Source organism: Stenella coeruleoalba (genome assembly GCF_951394435.1).
Source record: "Stenella coeruleoalba genome assembly, chromosome: 3".
Taxonomy (NCBI): Eukaryota; Metazoa; Chordata; class Mammalia; order Artiodactyla; family Delphinidae; genus Stenella; species Stenella coeruleoalba.
In genome coordinates, this window is record NC_137148.1 from 170,581,135 (window position 1) to 170,599,829 (window position 18,695).

General features: G+C 59.8%; 1 protein-coding gene across 7 annotated transcripts in view; it reads left to right on the plus strand.

Moving 5' to 3' along the window:
- Positions 1–18,695, plus strand: part of DPP9 (dipeptidyl peptidase 9) — a 41,285-nt gene that overhangs the window by 14,631 nt on the left and 7,959 nt on the right. For 4 of the 7 annotated variants that reach the window (XM_079916284.1, XM_079916282.1, XM_079916285.1 and 1 more), the window contains 12 exons: positions 376–549; positions 633–801; positions 1,550–1,663; positions 4,930–5,058; positions 6,330–6,391; positions 7,970–8,070; positions 8,733–8,910; positions 9,140–9,302; positions 12,721–12,800; positions 15,812–15,964; positions 16,370–16,505; positions 18,477–18,622. In XM_079916284.1, the coding sequence (XP_079772410.1) occupies positions 376–549; positions 633–801; positions 1,550–1,663; positions 4,930–5,058; positions 6,330–6,391; positions 7,970–8,070; positions 8,733–8,910; positions 9,140–9,302; positions 12,721–12,800; positions 15,812–15,964; positions 16,370–16,505; positions 18,477–18,622 (1,605 nt within the window). Of the gene's footprint in view, positions 1–375; positions 550–632; positions 802–1,549; positions 1,664–4,929; positions 5,059–6,329; positions 6,392–7,969; positions 8,071–8,732; positions 8,911–9,139; positions 9,303–11,842; positions 12,621–12,720; positions 12,801–15,811; positions 15,965–16,369; positions 16,506–18,476; positions 18,623–18,695 lie in introns of those variants that run through there. The other 3 variants (XM_079916287.1, XM_079916286.1, XM_079916288.1) reach the window with 3 other exon arrangements.

An 18,695-nucleotide genomic window follows, 5' to 3' on the forward strand; every position in this document is an offset into this window, starting at 1 on the left:
TGTCCACCATAGTTTACCTGCCCGCCCTGCCCAAGGTCAGGCGTTAGGGTGGTCAGGCGTGGAATCTGCCCCACCCCTACCCATGCCAAGAGCATGAACGGCTGGTGGTGGGTGGCTTCAGCTCGAATGCTCTCGCAGGAAGAGGCTGTGACCAGGGAGGGAGGGCGGGGGTCTGTAGGGTGTAGGGTGGCCCTGGGGGTGGAGGAGGGCCTCATGTGTCCTAGAGCGATTTGGTGGGGGGTGAGGAGGTTGCAACTACAGGTGAGCCCCGCAGCCCTGCCCATCTGTGCCGCTCTGTGGCCAGGGTGCTGGAGCCTCCAGCTGCTGATGCCAGTGTTCCGCCCCGCCCCCCGGCCCTGCCCAATGTGTCCCCAGGCCACGCCGCACCACGGGGTCTACTCCCGGGAAGAGGAACTCCTGCGGGAGCGGAAGCGCCTGGGCGTCTTCGGCATCACCTCCTACGACTTCCACAGCGAGAGCGGCCTCTTCCTCTTCCAGGCCAGCAACAGTCTCTTTCACTGCCGGGACGGCGGCAAGAACGGCTTCATGGTGAGCCCCCGCTCTCTGGTGGGGGGAGGCGGGGCAGGTGGCGGCCTCCTGACCCCCTGAGCTGGGTCTCTGTGTGTCCCCAGGTGTCCCCCATGAAGCCCCTGGAAATCAAGACCCAGTGTTCCGGGCCCCGGATGGACCCCAAGATCTGCCCCGCCGACCCCGCCTTCTTCTCCTTCATCAACAACAGCGACCTGTGGGTGGCCAACATCGAGACGGGCGAGGAGCAGCGGCTGACCTTCTGCCACAAGGGTGAGGCCGGGTGGAGGGCGCCGGGAGGAGGGCGGGGCGGACGGGAACCAGCACCCCTGGTGTGGTCTGTCATCACAGCCACCAGTCCAGCTTCTAGAAAGACTCCCACCCCTGTCACTGTGCTCCCTGCCGGACCACCAGGCGCCTTCCCAGAACGTGATCCCACAGCCCCTCTCCCGTGGCTCCCCCTCTGGCCCCACAGAGAGTCCAGCTGCCTGGCTCAGGGTCTGCCTCTGTGTGAATCGCCCCGGCCACTGGGGCCTGGCCTCCACGCCGGACACTTGTGCGCCTCTGCTCCCCTCACCCCCTCCTGCCTCCGCTCTCCTGTCCCCATGCCATTCTTCCAGCCCAGAACTCACCAGACCCGGCCTTCCCCTCAGGCCCCTGCTTGCCGACAGTGACATCAATCCTGTGCAGATATATCTGCGGGACTGCATGGGTTGTGGCCTCTGACCCTGATCCCTGCCTCCTGTCCTGCCCAAGGCCCTGGTGCCCTCTCACTAAACCTGAGCTTCTCAGCCAGGGGCGACTGGGGTACTGGCCATGTGCTGAGACATTTTCAGCTGTCACAGCGAGGTGAGGATGCTCCTGGTATCGAGTGGGTGCGGCCAGGGAGACTGCTGCACACCCCACAGCGCCCAGGATGCCCCCACAGAGAACGGTCCGGCCCTGATGTCAGCCGTGCCAGGGGAGAAGCCCTGCTCTAAACCAGACTCCTCATCTCTCGCCCGGCCCCCTCCCCATCCAGGCTTGTCCAGTGTCCTTGACGACCCCAGATCCGCGGGTGTAGCCACCTTCGTCATCCAGGAAGAATTTGACCGCTTCACTGGCTACTGGTGGTGTCCCACAGCCTCCTGGGAGGGTAAGCGCCTTTCCATTTTTAGAAACACTTCTGCAAACACTTCTGTTAGCAGAAGCACAGTGTACATGCTGGTCTGCTCTTTGCTCTTTTCATTTAAGATAAACCTCAGCAACCTTCCCATCAGCATCCGTGTCTCAGTCCTTTGAGGCCGCTGTGACAATACCACAGCCAGGGCGGCTTATAAACAGCTGGCATTTATTCCTCACTGTTGCAAGGGCTGGGAGTCCAAGTCCAAGGCAGATTCGGTGTCTGGTGAGGGCCTCTTCCTTGTTCACGGATGCTGTCATATCACCCTGTCCTCACATGGTGAAGGGTCAGGGAGCTCTCTGGGGTTCCTTTGTGTGTGTGTGTGTGTGGTATGCGGGCCTCTCACTGCTGTGGCCTCTCCCGTTGCGGAGCACAGGCTCCGGACGCGCAGGCTCAGCGGCCATGGCTCACGGGCCCAGCCGTTCCGCGGCATGTGGGATCCTCCCGGACCGGGGCACGAACCCGTGTCCCCTGCATCGGCAGGCGGACTCTCAACCACTGCGCCACCAGGGAAGCCCTGGGGTTCCTTTTTATAGGGGCACTGATCCCCTTCATGAGGGCTCCACCCTCGTGACCTAATCACCTCCCAATACATCACACTGGGGGGTAGGGTCTAACATTTGAATTCTGTGGGAACACAGACATTTAGTCCATTGCAGTCAGCACCCAGAGAATCCTTTAACTGTGGATGTCCTGGGGGCGTGGATGTACCGCAGTTTAGTTAAGAAGTCCACACTGATGGGCACTTTGGCTGTTGCCAGTTTCCGGTTTGGGTTTTGCTTTGGTGTTGTAAACAGTACTGCAGCAAAATCTTCCTACATTTATCCTCGTGACCTCCTGGGAGTATGTTAATGGTCCTCAGACAGGGGTGGTCTGCCCCGCCCCCCACGCCCAGGGGACACTGGGCCGTGTCTGGGGACATCTGTGGTTGTCACGACTGGGGGTGCTCCCAGTATCGAGGGGGTGGGGGCAGGGGTGCTTCTCCACACCCCACCCCAGGGTGGCCCCCCGCAGAGAATGGCCCGGCCCTAATGTCTGCAGCGCCAAGTATCGAAAATCCTGCCTTAGAGAAAATTCCCAGCTGTAAGAGAGATGAATTGAAGCTACATGCATCTTAAATCTTGACGGGTTTTGCCAACAAGTTAGAAAGAAGCCAGATCAGCAGGCCACTTTGTATCTGTTTTTCTGTGCTATGCGTGAGGCGAGGGTGTCTTATCTCCCCTGTTCAGTGGACCAAAGTCTGTTTCCTGAGCACGGGGAGAGTCGTTTCTTGCGGTGCGTGAGTACCATCACACCCTCTGCTGCACGAGCAGGAGTGGGCCAGGCCTCCGCTGCGCATAGAGTCCTCCCTGGCCTTAGCGCCTCTGTGTGCGTCCGTGGGCGAGCGGCCACGCAAGCCAGGATGCGGGGGCCCAGGCACTGGCCATCCGCCGCCTCAGCCGAGTGCCACCTCGTCTGCTAGTCACCCCTGCCTTGACTTCAGCGTGTCTTCTCCTTAAATCAATTTGAAAAGAAAACATCATGGTCCTACCATGAATAGAAGCTAGGCATGAAAACCGTGCAGCGGAGAGAAACCAGCGCCGAACATGCTAGCCAGCGCCCAGGTAAAGGACGACTTGCCAGCGTCAGGCGCCTAAGGGCTGCTGGTGCTGCCGAGACGGGGCCGGGATCGGCACGTTCCTGGGGAGGACGCCGCACGCGCTCCCCCTTCATCTGGGCCGGGATCTTTCACCACCGCAGTGCTGTGTGTGCCCCTGGTCCGTGTCTCTGGGGAAAAGGGCTCCAGGTCAGGAGTCAGGGTCCTGGGTCAGGTCACTCAGCTTGTGACTCTCCGTGCCTGAAGCAGGTGACCATCCACCCTTCGACTTCCGGCCTATAAAGTGAGGTCTCTCCCCCTCGGCCCTGTGGCCACGGAGGCTGGGTCATTCTCTGTGGGGGGCCTTGGTGACTCAGCGTGTCACCTGTCACCTGAGTTGTGACAGCCACAAATGTCCCCAGACATTGCCACATGGCCCCTGGGGACACAGAATGGCCCCTGGTTGCCATTCACTGGTCTCGATGACATCAAGATACTCACTCTACTATTCTTAACAGCTCAGAACCCCTCAGGGGCTCAGATAGAGCCCCTGAATGCTGAGGCCAAGGGACGTCTACCCCGTTTGCTGTAGCCCCACTCATGGCATGCACCCGTGGAGCTACATGACCACAGCAACCCAAGAGGGTCTTTCCTGGCCAGGAAACTCAGGGCCCCGGAACAACCCATGCCCAGTGGACAGACATAGGAGCCCTTATCACTGAGTCAGAGCTGCAGCACTTCCACTGCCTCAGCCCTGTGGCTGCCAGCGCCCCATAGAGCAGGTGTGGAGACCTAAAGGCAGGGTGGGCTTGGCCGAGGTCAGCGGATGTCATTGGTTCATCCTAGTGAGTCAGGCGAGGGTACAGGAAGCAGATGGGGACCCTTCTCGGCAGCCGAGAAAGGAACAGCCGTGGGCTCCGTCCCCTTGATGTTGGCATTGCCCGTGCTCACGCCCCTTGCTAGGCTGTCAGCTCCCAGTGATTCGCTTACTTCTCATGACAACTTCCACTGTACCCCTTCTTGAGCCCTGCCCCAAGTGTTAGTCTGCTCGGGCGGCCGTGACCACGTCCCACAGATGGGGCAGCTCAGACGTCACAGCCTGGAGGCTGGACGTCTGAGATGGGGTGTCGGCAGGTTTGGCTTCTTCCGAGGCCTCTCTCCTCAGCTTACAGACGGCTGCCGTCTCCCCCTGTCCTCACGTGGTCTCCCCTCTGCGTGTCTGTGTCCTAACCTCTTTCTATAGCAACAGCAGTCATACCGTATCAGGGCCACCCTCAGGGCTGCATTTTAACCGAATCACCTCTTTAAAGACCCCGATCTCCAAATACAGTCCCGATCTGAGGTCCAGGGGTTGAGACTTGAATGTAGGAGTTGGGTGGGCGTGTGGTTCAGCCCGTAAGTCCCCACGTGGCCATCTCCCTTGCCTCCCCGTGCTGGGAAGAGCGCCGTTCTTGCTCTGGTTTTACAGGGAAGGAAATCGAGGCCCCAGGAGGATATGTGACTGGCTTCAGGCCTAGTACACGGCAGAGCTGGGTTTCCGGCCCCAGGGACCATTCTTGTCTGGGCCCTGCCATGGTAGAGCAGAGTCCCCGTGTGGGCAGGGGCGTGCGGGGCGGCAGAGGGGACACCCGGCACCCTCAGCAGCGGCCCTGCCCCCTCCCAGGTTCAGAAGGCTGCAAGACGCTGCGGATCCTGTACGAGGAAGTGGACGAGTCCGAGGTGGAGATCATTCACGTGCCCTCTCCTGCGCTAGAGGAGAGGAAGACGGACTCCTACCGGTACCCCAGGACAGGTGAGGGCCCAGGACACATGAGGACGGCTCGGCTCTGAAGCCTCATAGAACACAGTGAGGCACCAGCCAGGATGGGCCCACAGGACCCAGACAGGGATGGACCCGGAGAAGCAGGCTGCACTTGGGAACAACAGCCAGGCCAGCGCCACCGTCAGTGGTGACTGGTGTCCTGCCTCGGGGCCCAGGAGACAGTAGGAGCCCTGGGGAGGCAGTGGGAGGTGTGGGCCCCCTCCGGGGGCGCATCAGACACTCACTGCCTTGTGAGAATACAGGGTTTGCCCAGAAATACATGGAAGTCCCAGAAATCTACCAATTCTTAAATGTGGCTCGAATCATTTAAAAATACTTAGCAGGACTTCCCTAGCGGTCCAGTGGTTAAGACTCCACGCTTCCACTGCAGGGGGCATGGGTTCGATCTCTGGTTGGGGAACTAAGATCCTGCATGCCGCACGTGGCACGGCCAATTTAAAAAAAAAAAAAAAAGACTTAGCCACACAAAATACATGTGCAGGCCAGGTTGAGCATCTTTGGGACCTCCGTGGAAGCCTACGACAGACTCGTTCTTGCTAACTGTGGGCCGTGCTAGGCAGAGCCTTCCTATGGAAACTTCCAGTCCCTGGTGTGAATGGGGAAGTCGGTCCTTCCCTTCCCCTGTTGGAGAGACGAGGAAACAGAGGCACCGAGACATTACCTGCTGGGGTGCGAGAGCCACGGGGGCCAGAGTTGAGATCCGTCGTAGGAATAACAGGGGCCTGAACCAAATCCCACCCTGGAGGGCATGTCTCGGTCACCCCAGCCTATAGGCCACCTGCCTCCCGACAGCTGAAGACTGGCTGTGTCACTGGGACGTGGGCCACCTTTCTGCATCATTGGTGCTTTTGTTACGGGCGTGTGCTGTCTTTGCAGCCAGCATTCAAGCTCTCCAGAGGCAGAGAGGCATCCTCCTCGTGTTTGTGTCCCCCTCACGGCCCTCCCACCAGCCCAGGCCTGACCTATGTTCTTAAACAGCAGAGACGTTGCCACGTCACTGCCGGGACTAAGGTCCAGGCCCAAAGTCAGACAGTCCTGCCTGGGGGACTTTGTGCCTGGGCCAGAGAGGGTGACGCACCTACAGAGAGACCTTTGGCCACCTGGCGCCTTCCTCCCCTCCCCCCATGCCGGCCATGTCCCTGCCTGTGAGGATCACCCCCCACCCCAGCCACCGCCCCCAACACCTGCTCTGAGCCCTCTTGGCGACACCTGCCAGATCCACCTCACTTTCGTTTCTGCAGGCAGCAAGAATCCCAAGATCGCCTTGAAACTGGCTGAGTTTCAGACCGACAGTCAGGGCAAGGTAAGAGGGGTCTGGGCGCCCGGGAGAAGCTTCTGGATGAGGAGAGGAGGGCCGGGGTGTGCACTGGGAGACGGGTCCAGAGGCTGCTCGCCCCCATTGCATGGCAGGTGCTTCTCTTGGCCAACTGAACCTGAAGAGGTTCTGCCCGGAGCCCCGGCTTCCAGGCTGGGCCCTGCCGCCCGTCACTCTGAACCTGGACTCCGAGACGGGGAGTGGTGAGCCCAGCCCCACCTGCCTCCAGGTGGCCCCGAGGCGTGGGGAGGGGCCGCCCGGGCATGCGAGGGCGGTGGCTCGCAGAGCTTCCAGAACAGGGAGCTCAGAGGGGTGGGGAGCAGTTGCCTGGAGCACCCCGACCTCAGGCCAGGGGTGCCCCACCCCAGCCTCTGAGCAGCTCCTCACATATCACTTCACCGGCCCCATCTGTTCTGCATCCTTCCCTCTGTCAGCTGGTCGTCGTCGCACACAAGGGTCCTCATCGCCCAGGGAGTCGTTCCTCAGGACCCCACAGCCAGGAGGGCAGAGGAGGCTAAGGGGAGAAGGGCTGTAGGGATGCCCAGCCCCACGTGGGAATGTCAGAGGGCGACGCCCCTCGCAGCAGAGGTTGGAGCAGGCGGACGAGCCGGGAAGCCCCTGCATATTTTTGCCAAAATGGCTTCTCATGTAATGTTTCATAAAAGAGGCGTGAGATTAAATACACCTATTTTCATGATTGGGGGGGTGGTTTTGGGTTTGGGCATGATTAGGCCCTAACCAAACCCCTTCTGCACTCTTGACCGGAACATTACGGCAGGTTCTACAGGGATCTGTCCTAAGTGGCTTTGCTGAGCCCCCACCAGCTGTTGTAAATGGTTCCTGGCCGCGTCGGATGGGCAAGGTCCCGAGGCAGGCGTGGGTTTTGCCCACTGAACAGGCAGGTGGGGCAGGCGGGGGTTGGTGGCGAGCCTGGGTGTGGGCCGTGCTGAGGCCCTGCCCGCCTCTCCTGTCACCCCTCCCGGGGAGATGCCCTGCCAGCCCCGTGTCACCTCCAGGAAGCTGCAGCGGCCAGAGGCTGTGTCTTACCCAAGGCCACCCGGCTCTTCAGTGACAGCCCAGGCCAGAGCCCTTGGTTTCCAGGCAACAGGCTTTCATAGCAAAGTACCACTGGGAGGTTTAAGCCACTGAAGTTCATCATCTCCCGGTTCTGGAGGCTAAAGGTCCAAAATCAAGGTGTTGACAGGGCTGGCTCCTTCCGAGGCCTTGAGGGAAGATCTGTTCCAGGCAGCCCCCCTTGGCTTGGAGACAGCCGCCTGCTCCCTGTGTCTCGTCACAAGACGTTCTCTGCCTGAGTGGTGCCTCTGTCCCTTTTTATAAGGACACCCGTCCTGTTAGGTTGGGCCCCCCCACCCCAGTACGACCTCATCTGAACTAGTCACACCTGCGACCACCCCGTTTCCAAATAAGGCCCCCTTCTGAGGTACCAGGAGTTAGGGCTCCAACATGTGGAGCCGGGGGGGACACAGTGCCCCCCAACAGTGGCTGTCTCCTCCTGGGCAGCACATGGGCAGGCCAGACTGTGACCCGAGTGTGCTTTGCCTTTAGATTGTGTCGACGCAAGAGAAGGAGCTGGTACAACCCTTCAGCACGCTCTTCCCGAAGGTGGAGTACATCGCCAGGGCCGGCTGGACACGCGATGGCAAATAGTGAGTGTCTCCCTCACTAGGTAGAAGGTGCCCTTTTGCAGTCATTTTCTACCTCTTCTGCCCAAGTTGGGGCAGACACCTCTAAACCAGGGCCCCAAACCACCACCCGGGGGCCAAATCCAGCCCGCTGCCTGTTACCATACAGCCCACAAGCCAAGAATGGCTTGTCCGTTTTTCAGTGATGCAGGGGGAGATCCAAAGAAGAGTATTTTGGGGGCTTCCCTGGTGGTGCAGTGGTGAGGTCTCTGTGCTTCCACTGCAGGGAGTGCGGGTTCGATCCCTGGTCAGGGAACTAAGGTCCCACAGGCCACGCAGCACGACTGGGGGGAAAAAAAAAGAAACTGTCCACTTAGAGTAGAATATGAAACAAAGGATAAATAAAGGCTGAGGATTTGGCAGAAGTCGGCCAAGGTTACAAATGATGTGAGGTGTTTTCAGAACAAACCGGATTGCACGGTTCTGTCAGCACCCCTGTCTCCCCTTAAGCGGGCGTGCCGGCTACGGACCCTTTGCGTGCTGCAGGGTCACCTGCTCAGGTGTCAGTGAGGTCGGCAAAGGAGGCGCCGTTCTGATCAAACACAAGTGTGGAAGGGGGGCCATTGGGCCCTGGCTGGCCTCCGCTGGCCCCTGAGGTGCCGGTCCTCTCTTGCCTCACCCCCCAGTGCCTGGGCCATGTTCCTGGACCGGCCGCAGCAGCGGCTTCAGCTCGTCCTCCTGCCCCCGGCCCTGTTCATCCCCACCGCCGAGAACGAGGAGCAGCGGGCAGCCTTCGCCAGAGCCGTGCCCAGGAGCACCCAGCCGCACGTGGTGTACGAGGAGGTCACCGACGTGTGGATCAATGTAAGGGCAGGGGTGTGTGCCCCGCCCGGGCCGGGGTCCCGCGTCCCCGCCCCCAGCTCCCCAGCTGGACGGGGGCTGGCGATGTGGAGAAGCCAGCTCCGGAGGGAGAGTCGGTGGGGTCTGACCTCTAGCCAGGCAGTCGGAGCCTCCCCTTTCTCAAAGGGATGTGTCCCCCCACCACCCCAGCCCCCGCCTCTGACACATCCTCTCTCTCTCTCTGCCCGGACAGGTCCACGACATCTTCTATCCCTTCCCCCAACCAGAGGGAGAGGACGAACTCTGCTTCATCCGCGCCAACGAGTGCAAGACCGGCTTCTGCCACTTGTACAAAGTCACCGCTGTTTTGAAGCCCCGTGGCTACGACTGGACCCAGCCCTTCAGCCCCGGGGAAGGTGAGCGACCCTGACTAACACGACCCTGACTAACACCTTGCTCATCGCCTGTGGTTCAAGCCTGTGGTTTGTTCCCTGGTCCCGCCCCAGAGGGAGTGGGTGCCAGTGACTAAGAGGCCGGCCTTTCCCAGTGCCAGTCCTGGTCTGGCAGGGTTATCACAGCCGGCTCCCGGCTTATTCAGGCGGCAGTATTTATTGAGCGCCGACTACATGCTAGGCCCTTTGCACACCAAGTCTGTGCTGTCTGGCTCTTTATAGGAAAAGCTGCCCTGCCCTAGGTGCGGGGTGGGGGTGGTGGGGGGCGGGTATCACTGTAGGAAGAGAAAAGCGAAGACCTCTGCTCTGGTGGAGGAGGCAGACATCATCCACATACAGTGAGAGGCCAGGAGGCCAGGGGCACAGCAGTGGATAACGTGCCACAGAGCAGAGACCGGGTGGAGGCAGAAGCAGCCACAACACGGCGCTCCAGGCCGAGGGTCAGCCCGTGCAAAGGCCCTGCGGCAGGGCGGGGCTGGGCCTGGCGTGTTGGAGGGACAGCCAGGAGGCCTGTGTGGCTGGAGCAGAGTGAGCGAGGGGGAGACAGGGAGGAGGGGAGGGCAGGGAGGGGACGGGGCAGGTGGCACAGGGCCTCGTGGGCCGCAGGGAGGACTAGGGCTTTTACCATTGACCTTCGGCCGGTTTAGAATGATTCTTGTGGCTGTTCATGGAGCAGAGCCTGAGGGAGGGGGGAGGTGACAAAGTTGGGGTCAGGCAGTGGGGCTGAGCTGACTCTGCTCTAGATCCAGGTGGGCCCGATTCTGGATGTACTTGACTGCTGAGCTGACACGGTGGATTGCACTGGGGTCTGAGAGAGAGAGAGAGAGAGAGAGGGACGGCGTGGACGTCTGAAAGGGTTTTGGAGTTCCAGTCTGAGATGGAAAGACTCTGAGGGGACAGTTTAGGAGAGAACTGTTGAGTTTGGTTTTGGACATGTTCAAGTTGAAGCTCCGTGCAGGTTCTGGGGACCAGGGTGGATCCACGGTGGGAATGTGGGTGTCCTCACACACGGATGGCATCTCAGCCTGGGCACAGGCTGGGGCACCAAGGGCGGAGCCTGGGTAGGTAGGGTGTGGTCTGAGTGCCAAGCAGGGCTCTCAGAGCTTGGAGCAGGGTCTCCCCGGCACTGCGGACATCAGGGCCGAGTCACTCTCTGGGGGGTGTCGGGGCCCTGTGGGGTGTGGAGCAGCATCCCTGCCGCCACCCACTCGATGCCAGGAGCACCCCTGTTGTGACAACCACCGATGAACCCAGACACCACCCAGTGTCCCCTGCGGGTGGGACTGTCCTGGATGAGCCACAGGGCTTCAAGGCCATGCCCGCTAAGGAGACTGAGGCCGCCACGGTGTGAAGACGGTCACCCAAGGGAGGGGGTATCCGGGGGGCTCGGGCGCCGCAGGAGCCCGAGGGTCAGGAACAGACTAAGCCACAAGCTGCCGGGGCGTCAGGTGAGATGGGGACCAAGGAGTGACCACCGTCTGGGCGTTGTTGTCCTTCAGGGTTGAGCGCGGCCGTCACAGGCCAGCTGAGCCGTCTCAGAGACACTCGTCAGCATTTGCTTTCCTGTTTGGAAACCCCCTCGCCTTGGAGATCTCACTGGAGAAACCCTCATCCTCCCTCTTGAAATGGGCAGCCAAGAGCTCTCATTCTGCCTGGTGGTTGTTGAGTGGGGCTCATGGCAGGTGCCCCCGAGGGACCCCTGCCTTTGAGGTGGGCCCTGCTGGTTTCCCCTCCGCCCTTTGGTGCCCCGACTGCATCCTCCCCACCGCCCTGCCTCAAGGCCTCCGCCTGCTGCAGGCAACTGAACGGTCCAGAAGGCGAGGCCAAAGGAGTGGGTTCCTTAAGGGCGTCCCGGCCGAGTGGGAGGGCAGTCAGGAGGCTGGGGGACCCGGTCAGGAGGAGTGTGTCCAGGTGACACAGGTGGCTCCCCAGCAAGGGGCCGGGAAGGGAGGAGGGAGGAGCCTGGCATGGTCTGCGGGACCCTCTGGGCCGTGAGCAGTGTGGGCTTGAGCCCAGAAGACGACTGAGGGCAGTCAGAGCGAGTGGGAGCAAGGCAGGGGGACCAGCAGGTTGAGCCATCGCCCAGGCCTCCTGGGGGCCTCCTGGGGGCAGCAGGAGAATTGAGGGCACAGCGACTGTGGACTGGGAGAGGTATGTCGGCAGGGCCGGCCCCAGAGGAGGCCTGTGCGACTGGGCTCCCTGCCTGGGCCCAGCAGAGTGGGTGTCCAGCAAAGGCGTGAGTGGGCAGGAAGTGGCGCATCCGGCCCCTGGTGAGTGAGGGGCGGAGGAACAGCCCTCCCTCCCGGGTCTTCTTGTGACAAGTCACCCAGCCCAGGTCTCTGCACTGGAAGTTCCTGACTGTGCAGCCCTGTGGATCTGTGCGGGGACATCTGTCCCTCCCTAGGTGACGTGGTCAGTAGTGTGCTTCAGATCCAAGAGGATAGAAAACAATTTTAGGGACTTCCCTGGTGGCACAGTGGTTAAGGATCTGTCTGCCAATGCAGGGGACACGGGTTCGAGCCCTGGTCCGGGAAGGTCCCACGTGCCACGGAGCAGCTAAGTCTGTGCGCCACAACTACTGAGCCCGCGCACCTACAGCGCGTGCTCCACAACAAAGAGAAGCCACCGCAATGAGAAGCCTGCGCACCGCAACGAAGAGTAGCCCCTGCTTGCCGCAAGTAGAGAAAGCCCATGTGCAGCAACGAAGACCCAGTGTGGCCAATAAATAAATAAATATTTAAAAAAAAAAAGAAAAGGAAAGAAAACAATTTTAGCCAGTGCTCATAAACTGTCTTAATAATTTCTAACATGTGGCAAGACACATTCCGTATTGTTATGTACCTGGTAAAAATTCAAAAGCAAGGCCTACCCACCAAAAAACCTCCTGTAACTCCACTGAGCCTTTGCTCAGCCCCAGAGTTTAATCAAGATCTGGTTACGTGGCCTAAGCAGTCACAGGTCCAGGCATGGAAGGTGGCAGTTTGACCTGCAGGATTCTAAAATTGGGTGCTTTTTTTTTTTTTTGGCCACATGGCCTATGAGATCTTAGTTCCCCAACCAGCCATTGAACCCGCGCCCCCTGCAGAGGAAGTGCAGAGTCTTTACCACTGGACCACCAGGGAAGTCCTGAAAATTGGGTGCTTTTGATAAAAATGCAGATCCCTGGTTTTTCTGGGGAAATGCTGGCGCCCCATCCACATGGTGGGAACCTCGCACCTCGCTCCCTGGGCCGTGGTGTGGCAGGTCCTTGTACCATCCCTGGGGCCCAGCCGGTGTACCTGCCCATCACCTGGCTGCCTGGGCTCCGTGGAGAATTCATTGTGTGCTTTGAGTCCCCATCATAGCTTCCCGGGCTCCCTTCACCTCTTTTCCTTTCTTCCAGATGAATTTAAATGCCCCATCAAGGAGGAGATCACACTGACCAGCGGCGAATGGGAGGTTTTGGCAAGGCATGGCTCCAAGGTACCCGAGTCTCCATGCATGCTTGTACACGCATATGTGCACAGACACAATGCACACGTGCTCCCGCCCCCTCCAGACCCCCGGGCCTGTGGCTTCTCTCTCCGCCCCCCCACCCGGCCACTCCCTCCTGCTCTGCACGCCGAGGGCCACGGGGGCTGTGCTTCCCACCAGCTGGAGACCCTGGGTCCAGGAAGCAGGCTGTCCTGAGCATCCTTTGTTGGATCCTAGTGGGTGAGGCCCAGCCCATTCTCAGTGCCATCTGGAGCATTCACTTAGCCTCCATCCACTCCCTGAAGCCACCTGTCCCCAGGACAGCAGTCTGTGAGTCTGTGGGACACTGGTGGTGCCCACCGTAGAACTGTCCTGCAGCTTCCAACGGGGGCCCACCCCCATGCCTGCCCGGGGAGGTTTGGGAACAAAAGATGCAGCTGCAGGGCTGAGAGGTGCACCTTCCACTCCCCGACCCAGATGCTCCATCATAAAGATGTGACCAGGGCTTCCCTGGTGGCGCAGTGGTTGAGAGTCCACCTGCCGATGCAGGGGACACGGGTTCGTGCCCCTGTCTGGGAAGATCCCACATGCCGCGGAGCGGCTGGCCCGTGAGCCATGGCCGCTGAGCCTGCGCGTCCGGAGCCTGTGCTCCGCAGCAGGAGAGGCCACAGCAGTGAGAGGCCCGCGTACCGCAAAAAAAAAAAAAAAAAAAATGTGACCAGAGTATCTTCACCGGGGTCCGGGTCTACAGAATTCCAGATTTTCCAAAGAGACCCCTTAATCAGACCTCCTGGATCCCTGCCTCACACCAGCATAAAGGCCTCCTGGACCAAAGACTTAGATGGAAAAAAATAAACCATACAAATAACCAGGAGGAGAGGTGACCAACCCTTTTAAAGTTGAGAGGTGGGCTGCCTGTGTGCTGCCCAGGGCTGCCAAGAGAAGGGGGCCAGGCACCCCTGGGCAGCGCAGCCAGGGGGCATGGCTCGGCCTTTCTGGGGTGCAGAGGCGGCATCTATTACAGCGTCAACCTATGTCTCACCTGACCCGGCAGCCCCAGGTCTAGGCGTGGACCTTACGAGGCCACCCCAGGGCACCCTCGAGAGGTTAACGTGCAAGTGTGCATTGCTGTGCTCTTCATACAGTGGGAAATAGTGGTTAGAAAACACTCGAGCAAGAGAAAAGTTATTGCTGAGTTCCAGTTCTGTAGGTAACTGTGTCCGTTCCCGTATGACCACACCTGGCCCTACTCAGTCGCCCTGCTGTGGTTGAAGCTCACTGGAGGCCCCTGTGCTCATAGCCTCGCTCGGCCCCTCGCTAGCTGGGTGCTAAGACTCAGTTTCCTCACCTGTGAGATGGGACCATCAGATAGCACTGGTCCTCTCCACAGCAGTTTCCCCCTTGGCGCCATGGACACTCGGGGCCAGAGATGGGCACTGTGGGTGTGGAACAGCCTCCCTGGCCCCACCCTGGGGGTGACAACCACAGATGTGTCCAGAGGCTGCCAAACGTCCCTGGGGGGGCAGAACAGCCCTGGGTGAGGACCCTGCTTTAAAATATTTGGACGCCCTCAGCGCAGCATCTGGCAGACACACAAGACAGTCCTTTCTCTAAGGACTTCCCTGGCAGTCAAGTAGTTAGGACTCGGCGCTTTCACTGCCGAGGGCCTGGGTTCAGTCCCTGCTCAGGGAACTAAGATCCCACAAGCCGTGTAGTGCAGCCAAAAAAAAAAAAAACCCAAAACCTTTCTTTAACGTGAAAGTTTTACCTTTTGCATGCCTTATCTTTTTACCCAGAAATTTTCTTTTAAAAAAAAGCATTTTAAGAATTAAAAAGGGAAAGAGAGCCCTCTGCCACCTCCACGGCCGCGTGCTCCATGTGGCCTGTGCCATGGCCCCGGGCCTCGGTGGGTCCCCCGCCTGGAGATCCTTCCTGCCTGCATATCTTCTCACACGGTCCTTGTGATGACAGCAGCACACGACTTAACTACCTGTGGTGTGGGGTTTTCCCACGACATCCTCCATTTCTAGAAAACCAGCATTTATTTTTCAAGTACAGTGACAGCGAACACATCAGTGTTTGTTGTAAAAATTGAATCGTTCTAAATAATCCCCTTCCATCCTCACCCCAGACCCCTGTGACCTCCCCACTCCGCCTCAGAGGTGACCACGGGGGGAAATCACTGCAAATCTTTCCTATTTTCACACATCTCCAGAGGAGCATCATAATTTTAGAGGATTTGTAGGGTTTTTTTAGACAGTATAGCTTTATGTGGCCACAGAGAACTGTGCCGTAATTACGGAGCCAGTCCGTCTTTTGGGCATTCAGGGTGTCACCTCTCTTTAGTCTGAAGAGCACTTGGAGCATCTTTGTGCCTTCGTTTTGAACTCACCTCTCTGGTGGAGTCCTCAGGAGCAGTTCCCAGGGGTGTAATTGCCGGTTCGGAGGATGTGCCTTTTTGAAGTGCCTCTTTAAGCATCTGTGCTGCGTGGTCAGCCCCAGCAAGGCAGTGCCTGTTCCCGGCCCCAGAGCAAGGTTCCTTCCTGCACCTCCTGAGGACAGTGCCTAAGAACCGTGCCGGGGGTCTGATGGGCGTTCCCCCAGGAAACCGGTGGGGCAGGGAATTACCACTTCTTAACCCTGAGCACCTGGGTCAGAGAGGTGGGCTGTCCCCACTGGGGACCAGGGCCGGGGACTGGCAGGCCCAGGACAGGCCCTCCCTCAGCCTCTGTCCCAGCACTGGGGCCTCAGCCCCCCTCAGCGGCTGATCTGGATCTGCCTGGAAGGAGCTGTCCGGACCCAGAGTTCTGACTGCAAGTCAGACCGGAGAACACGCAGTTAGCCCAGCCCTAGTGGGGTCTGCTCCTGCCCCACGGGGTCTGTGAAGTCTCCCAGACAGCTGTCCAGCCTGTGGGCTCAAGCCAGCTCGGAGAGAACGGGTCCCCTGTCCACAGAACGCTGGGCCCTCCCTGGGGGTGGGGAGGGCGGCCCTGTCACCAAGAGCCCTCGTGCCCCCGCAGATCTGGGTCAACGAGGAGACGAAGCTGGTGTACTTCCAAGGCACGAAGGACACGCCCCTGGAGCACCACCTCTACGTGGTCAGCTACGAGTCAGCCGGCGAGATCGTGCGCCTCACCACGCCCGGCTTCTCCCACAGCTGCTCCATGAGCCAGGTGGGCACCTCCCTGATGCTCCCTCCCTTGGAACATTCTGGAAGATCAGGCAGCATTCTGGAACATGAGCACAGGGCTACCCCCATCCCGGGCAAGCAGCCAGTGGCTGTTTGCTGGCTGCAGAACCAGCAAGATAGGCACACTCTGGCATCGGGCAGGTCTGGCTCTGACCCCCACCCCCGCTGGGTCCAGCGGCCTCCGCCTGGGGTCCCCTGGCCAGGGGACAGGCTCCTCTCACCTCAGTCTGCTTATCTGCAAGGCAGGGCTGGTGGTAACAGCAGCAGAGTTAGGCAGGGGAACACACCACACGGGGTGAAGATGGCATGTGGTTGATGCAGGTGGCGGGCGAGCAGGGAGGGGGAGGGGGAGGCGCCCCGCGGTCTCAGCACCCCGTCCCGCCTGCAGAACTTCGACATGTTCATCAGCCACTACAGCAGCGTGGGCACGCCACCCTGCGTGCATGTCTACAAGCTGAGCGGCCCCGATGACGACCCCCTGCACAAGCAGCCCCGGTTCTGGGCCAGCATGATGGAGGCGGCCAGTGAGTAGCCCCAGGCCCCCGGGCTCCTGAGCGAGTCCTTCCCCTGGGGAGCCCCAGCTTTCTCGTCACAGGCCTGGTAAATAAGGCAGGTGAGAGGGGGCCATCTGGGCGAGCACAAGGCATTGAGCGGCGCGGCCCCGAGAGCGGGTCGAGCATAACCACAGGTCCCGACCTGTCCTGTGGGCCCCCCGAGACAGTCTCTGGCTTCTGTGCTGCTGTTATGGATGGAGCACATACTCAGTGCAGGAGCCGACTCTGCCAGATGGATGGGGTCCCTACACGGGCCATCCTCGTCCTCAGGGGCGGCCGTCTCCAAGGGCGCCTGTGCAGAGCAGGCACTCCAAAGCCTTCATTTGTGGAAGGAGCCGGGAGTAGGTCGTGAGGGGCCTCGGGGAGCACGAGGCAGCTTGTCAGTTTGCCCAGGAGCCTCCAGGGTGCCAGGACTCTGCCCGGTTGACCCCATGTTCCAATTCTGGCTGCGGAAGCGAAGGCAAGTCAGCTCATCTCGCTGAAATGTTTGCTTATCTACGGAACGGTCCAGTGGCCCCCCATGGGATGTAAACCAAGCGCTCACGTAGCGCCCAGCTCATAGGAAGCGCTCACTAAAGAGGACGCCCTTTCCTGAGCCCAGCCCTGCCACTTGCAGATTTCTAGAACATTGTAGGAAATAGGAACCCCTGGAGTTTGGGGTGGGCTTTATGGGCTGGAAAACAGTTTGTCACATCACCGCCCCCGAAAGCTGAATAAGCAAGCAGCCCCCTCCACCTGACAGCTCAGGCCCTGACTCTCCCCATGTCACCATGGATGTGACAGCGCGGGCACTCTGGCCCTGGTTCACAGAAGAGGAAACAGGGAAGGGAGGGGCCTGCCAAGGCACCCAGCACAGCCAGTGGGGCAGCACTGGGGGCGCGGGTGTCCCGATCCCCAGCCCCCGGCGTGCAGGCAGGCAGACGGGGGCACCGCTGCCCCAAAAGTCCAGTCTCGCCACATCTGTGAGAAGCTGGCAAGCTGGCCTGTGGGCCAACTCCGGCCACGTCCAGTCATTTTGGCATCACCCGTGGTGACTGGGGCTGCAGCAGCGGCAGAGTCAAGTATAGTCAGCCCCTCCCTAGCCACAGGTTCCGCATCCACGGACGCAGCCAACCACAGAGCGTTCCAAAGAGAAAAGCTTGAGCTGTGTGTGGCAGCTGTTCACATAGCGCTTGCATCGTATTTACATAACGTGTGGTATCAGGCATTATAAGTAACCTAGAGGTGACTTAAAGCTAAAGCACGGGGGAAGGTGTGCCTAGGTTATATGCAGATACTGTGCTATTTCACATGAGGGGCTTGAGCATTGGCAGGTTTGGGTATCTGAGGAGCGCCCTAGAGCCAATCCCCTGAGGATACAGAGCGACGAGTGTGGTTACAACCCAGAGACACACGACGGCTCTTCTGCATGTAAAGCCAAAAATACTTACTACTTAGCCTTTTACAGTAAATATTTGCAGACCCCTGACCTACATCACTATTTACTTATTTTCCTCTTAAATGGACACTCTGTTTAACCTAAATGAACTTAAAGGAAGAGTTGTCTTCACCACTGGATTGGAAAACCAGTGTTGCTTTGCAAAGATACAGGTAACCATGAAAATCAGAGAGAGCCCCCTCCCCGCCATAAAACTGTCCATTAATCAGATCCCAGCGTTGTCATCACCTCCGTACTAGGTGAGCCAGTGTCGGGGCTCTGGAGTTGGTCCCGGCCAGACTGTGGCCTGGCCCGAGCTGGCTCACAGGGTGCAGGGTCACTTCCGCCCTCAGCCTCTGATTTTAACTGTCGGGCAGCACAGGAGATGGGGTGCCTCTGGTCCACCCTCCGGGGCTGGGGGAGTGTGGGCGTCGGCCAGACATGGGCCCTGCTTCGAGGTGGGCTTCCCGGGCCCGCCCCGGCCCAGCCCGGCCCTCGGAGCCACAGCCACTCTGTCTCCGCAGGCTGTCCCCCGGATTACGTGCCCCCGGAAATCTTCCATTTCCACACGCGCTCGGATGTGCAGCTCTATGGCATGATCTACAAGCCGCACGCCGTGCAGCCAGGGAAGAAGCACCCCACTGTCCTCTTTGTGTACGGAGGCCCGCAGGTGGGCGCTGCCCTGCTCCCCACACCCTCCCCCCTCCCCCAGTGCCCCTCCCCATCCCCACTGGCCACGCAGG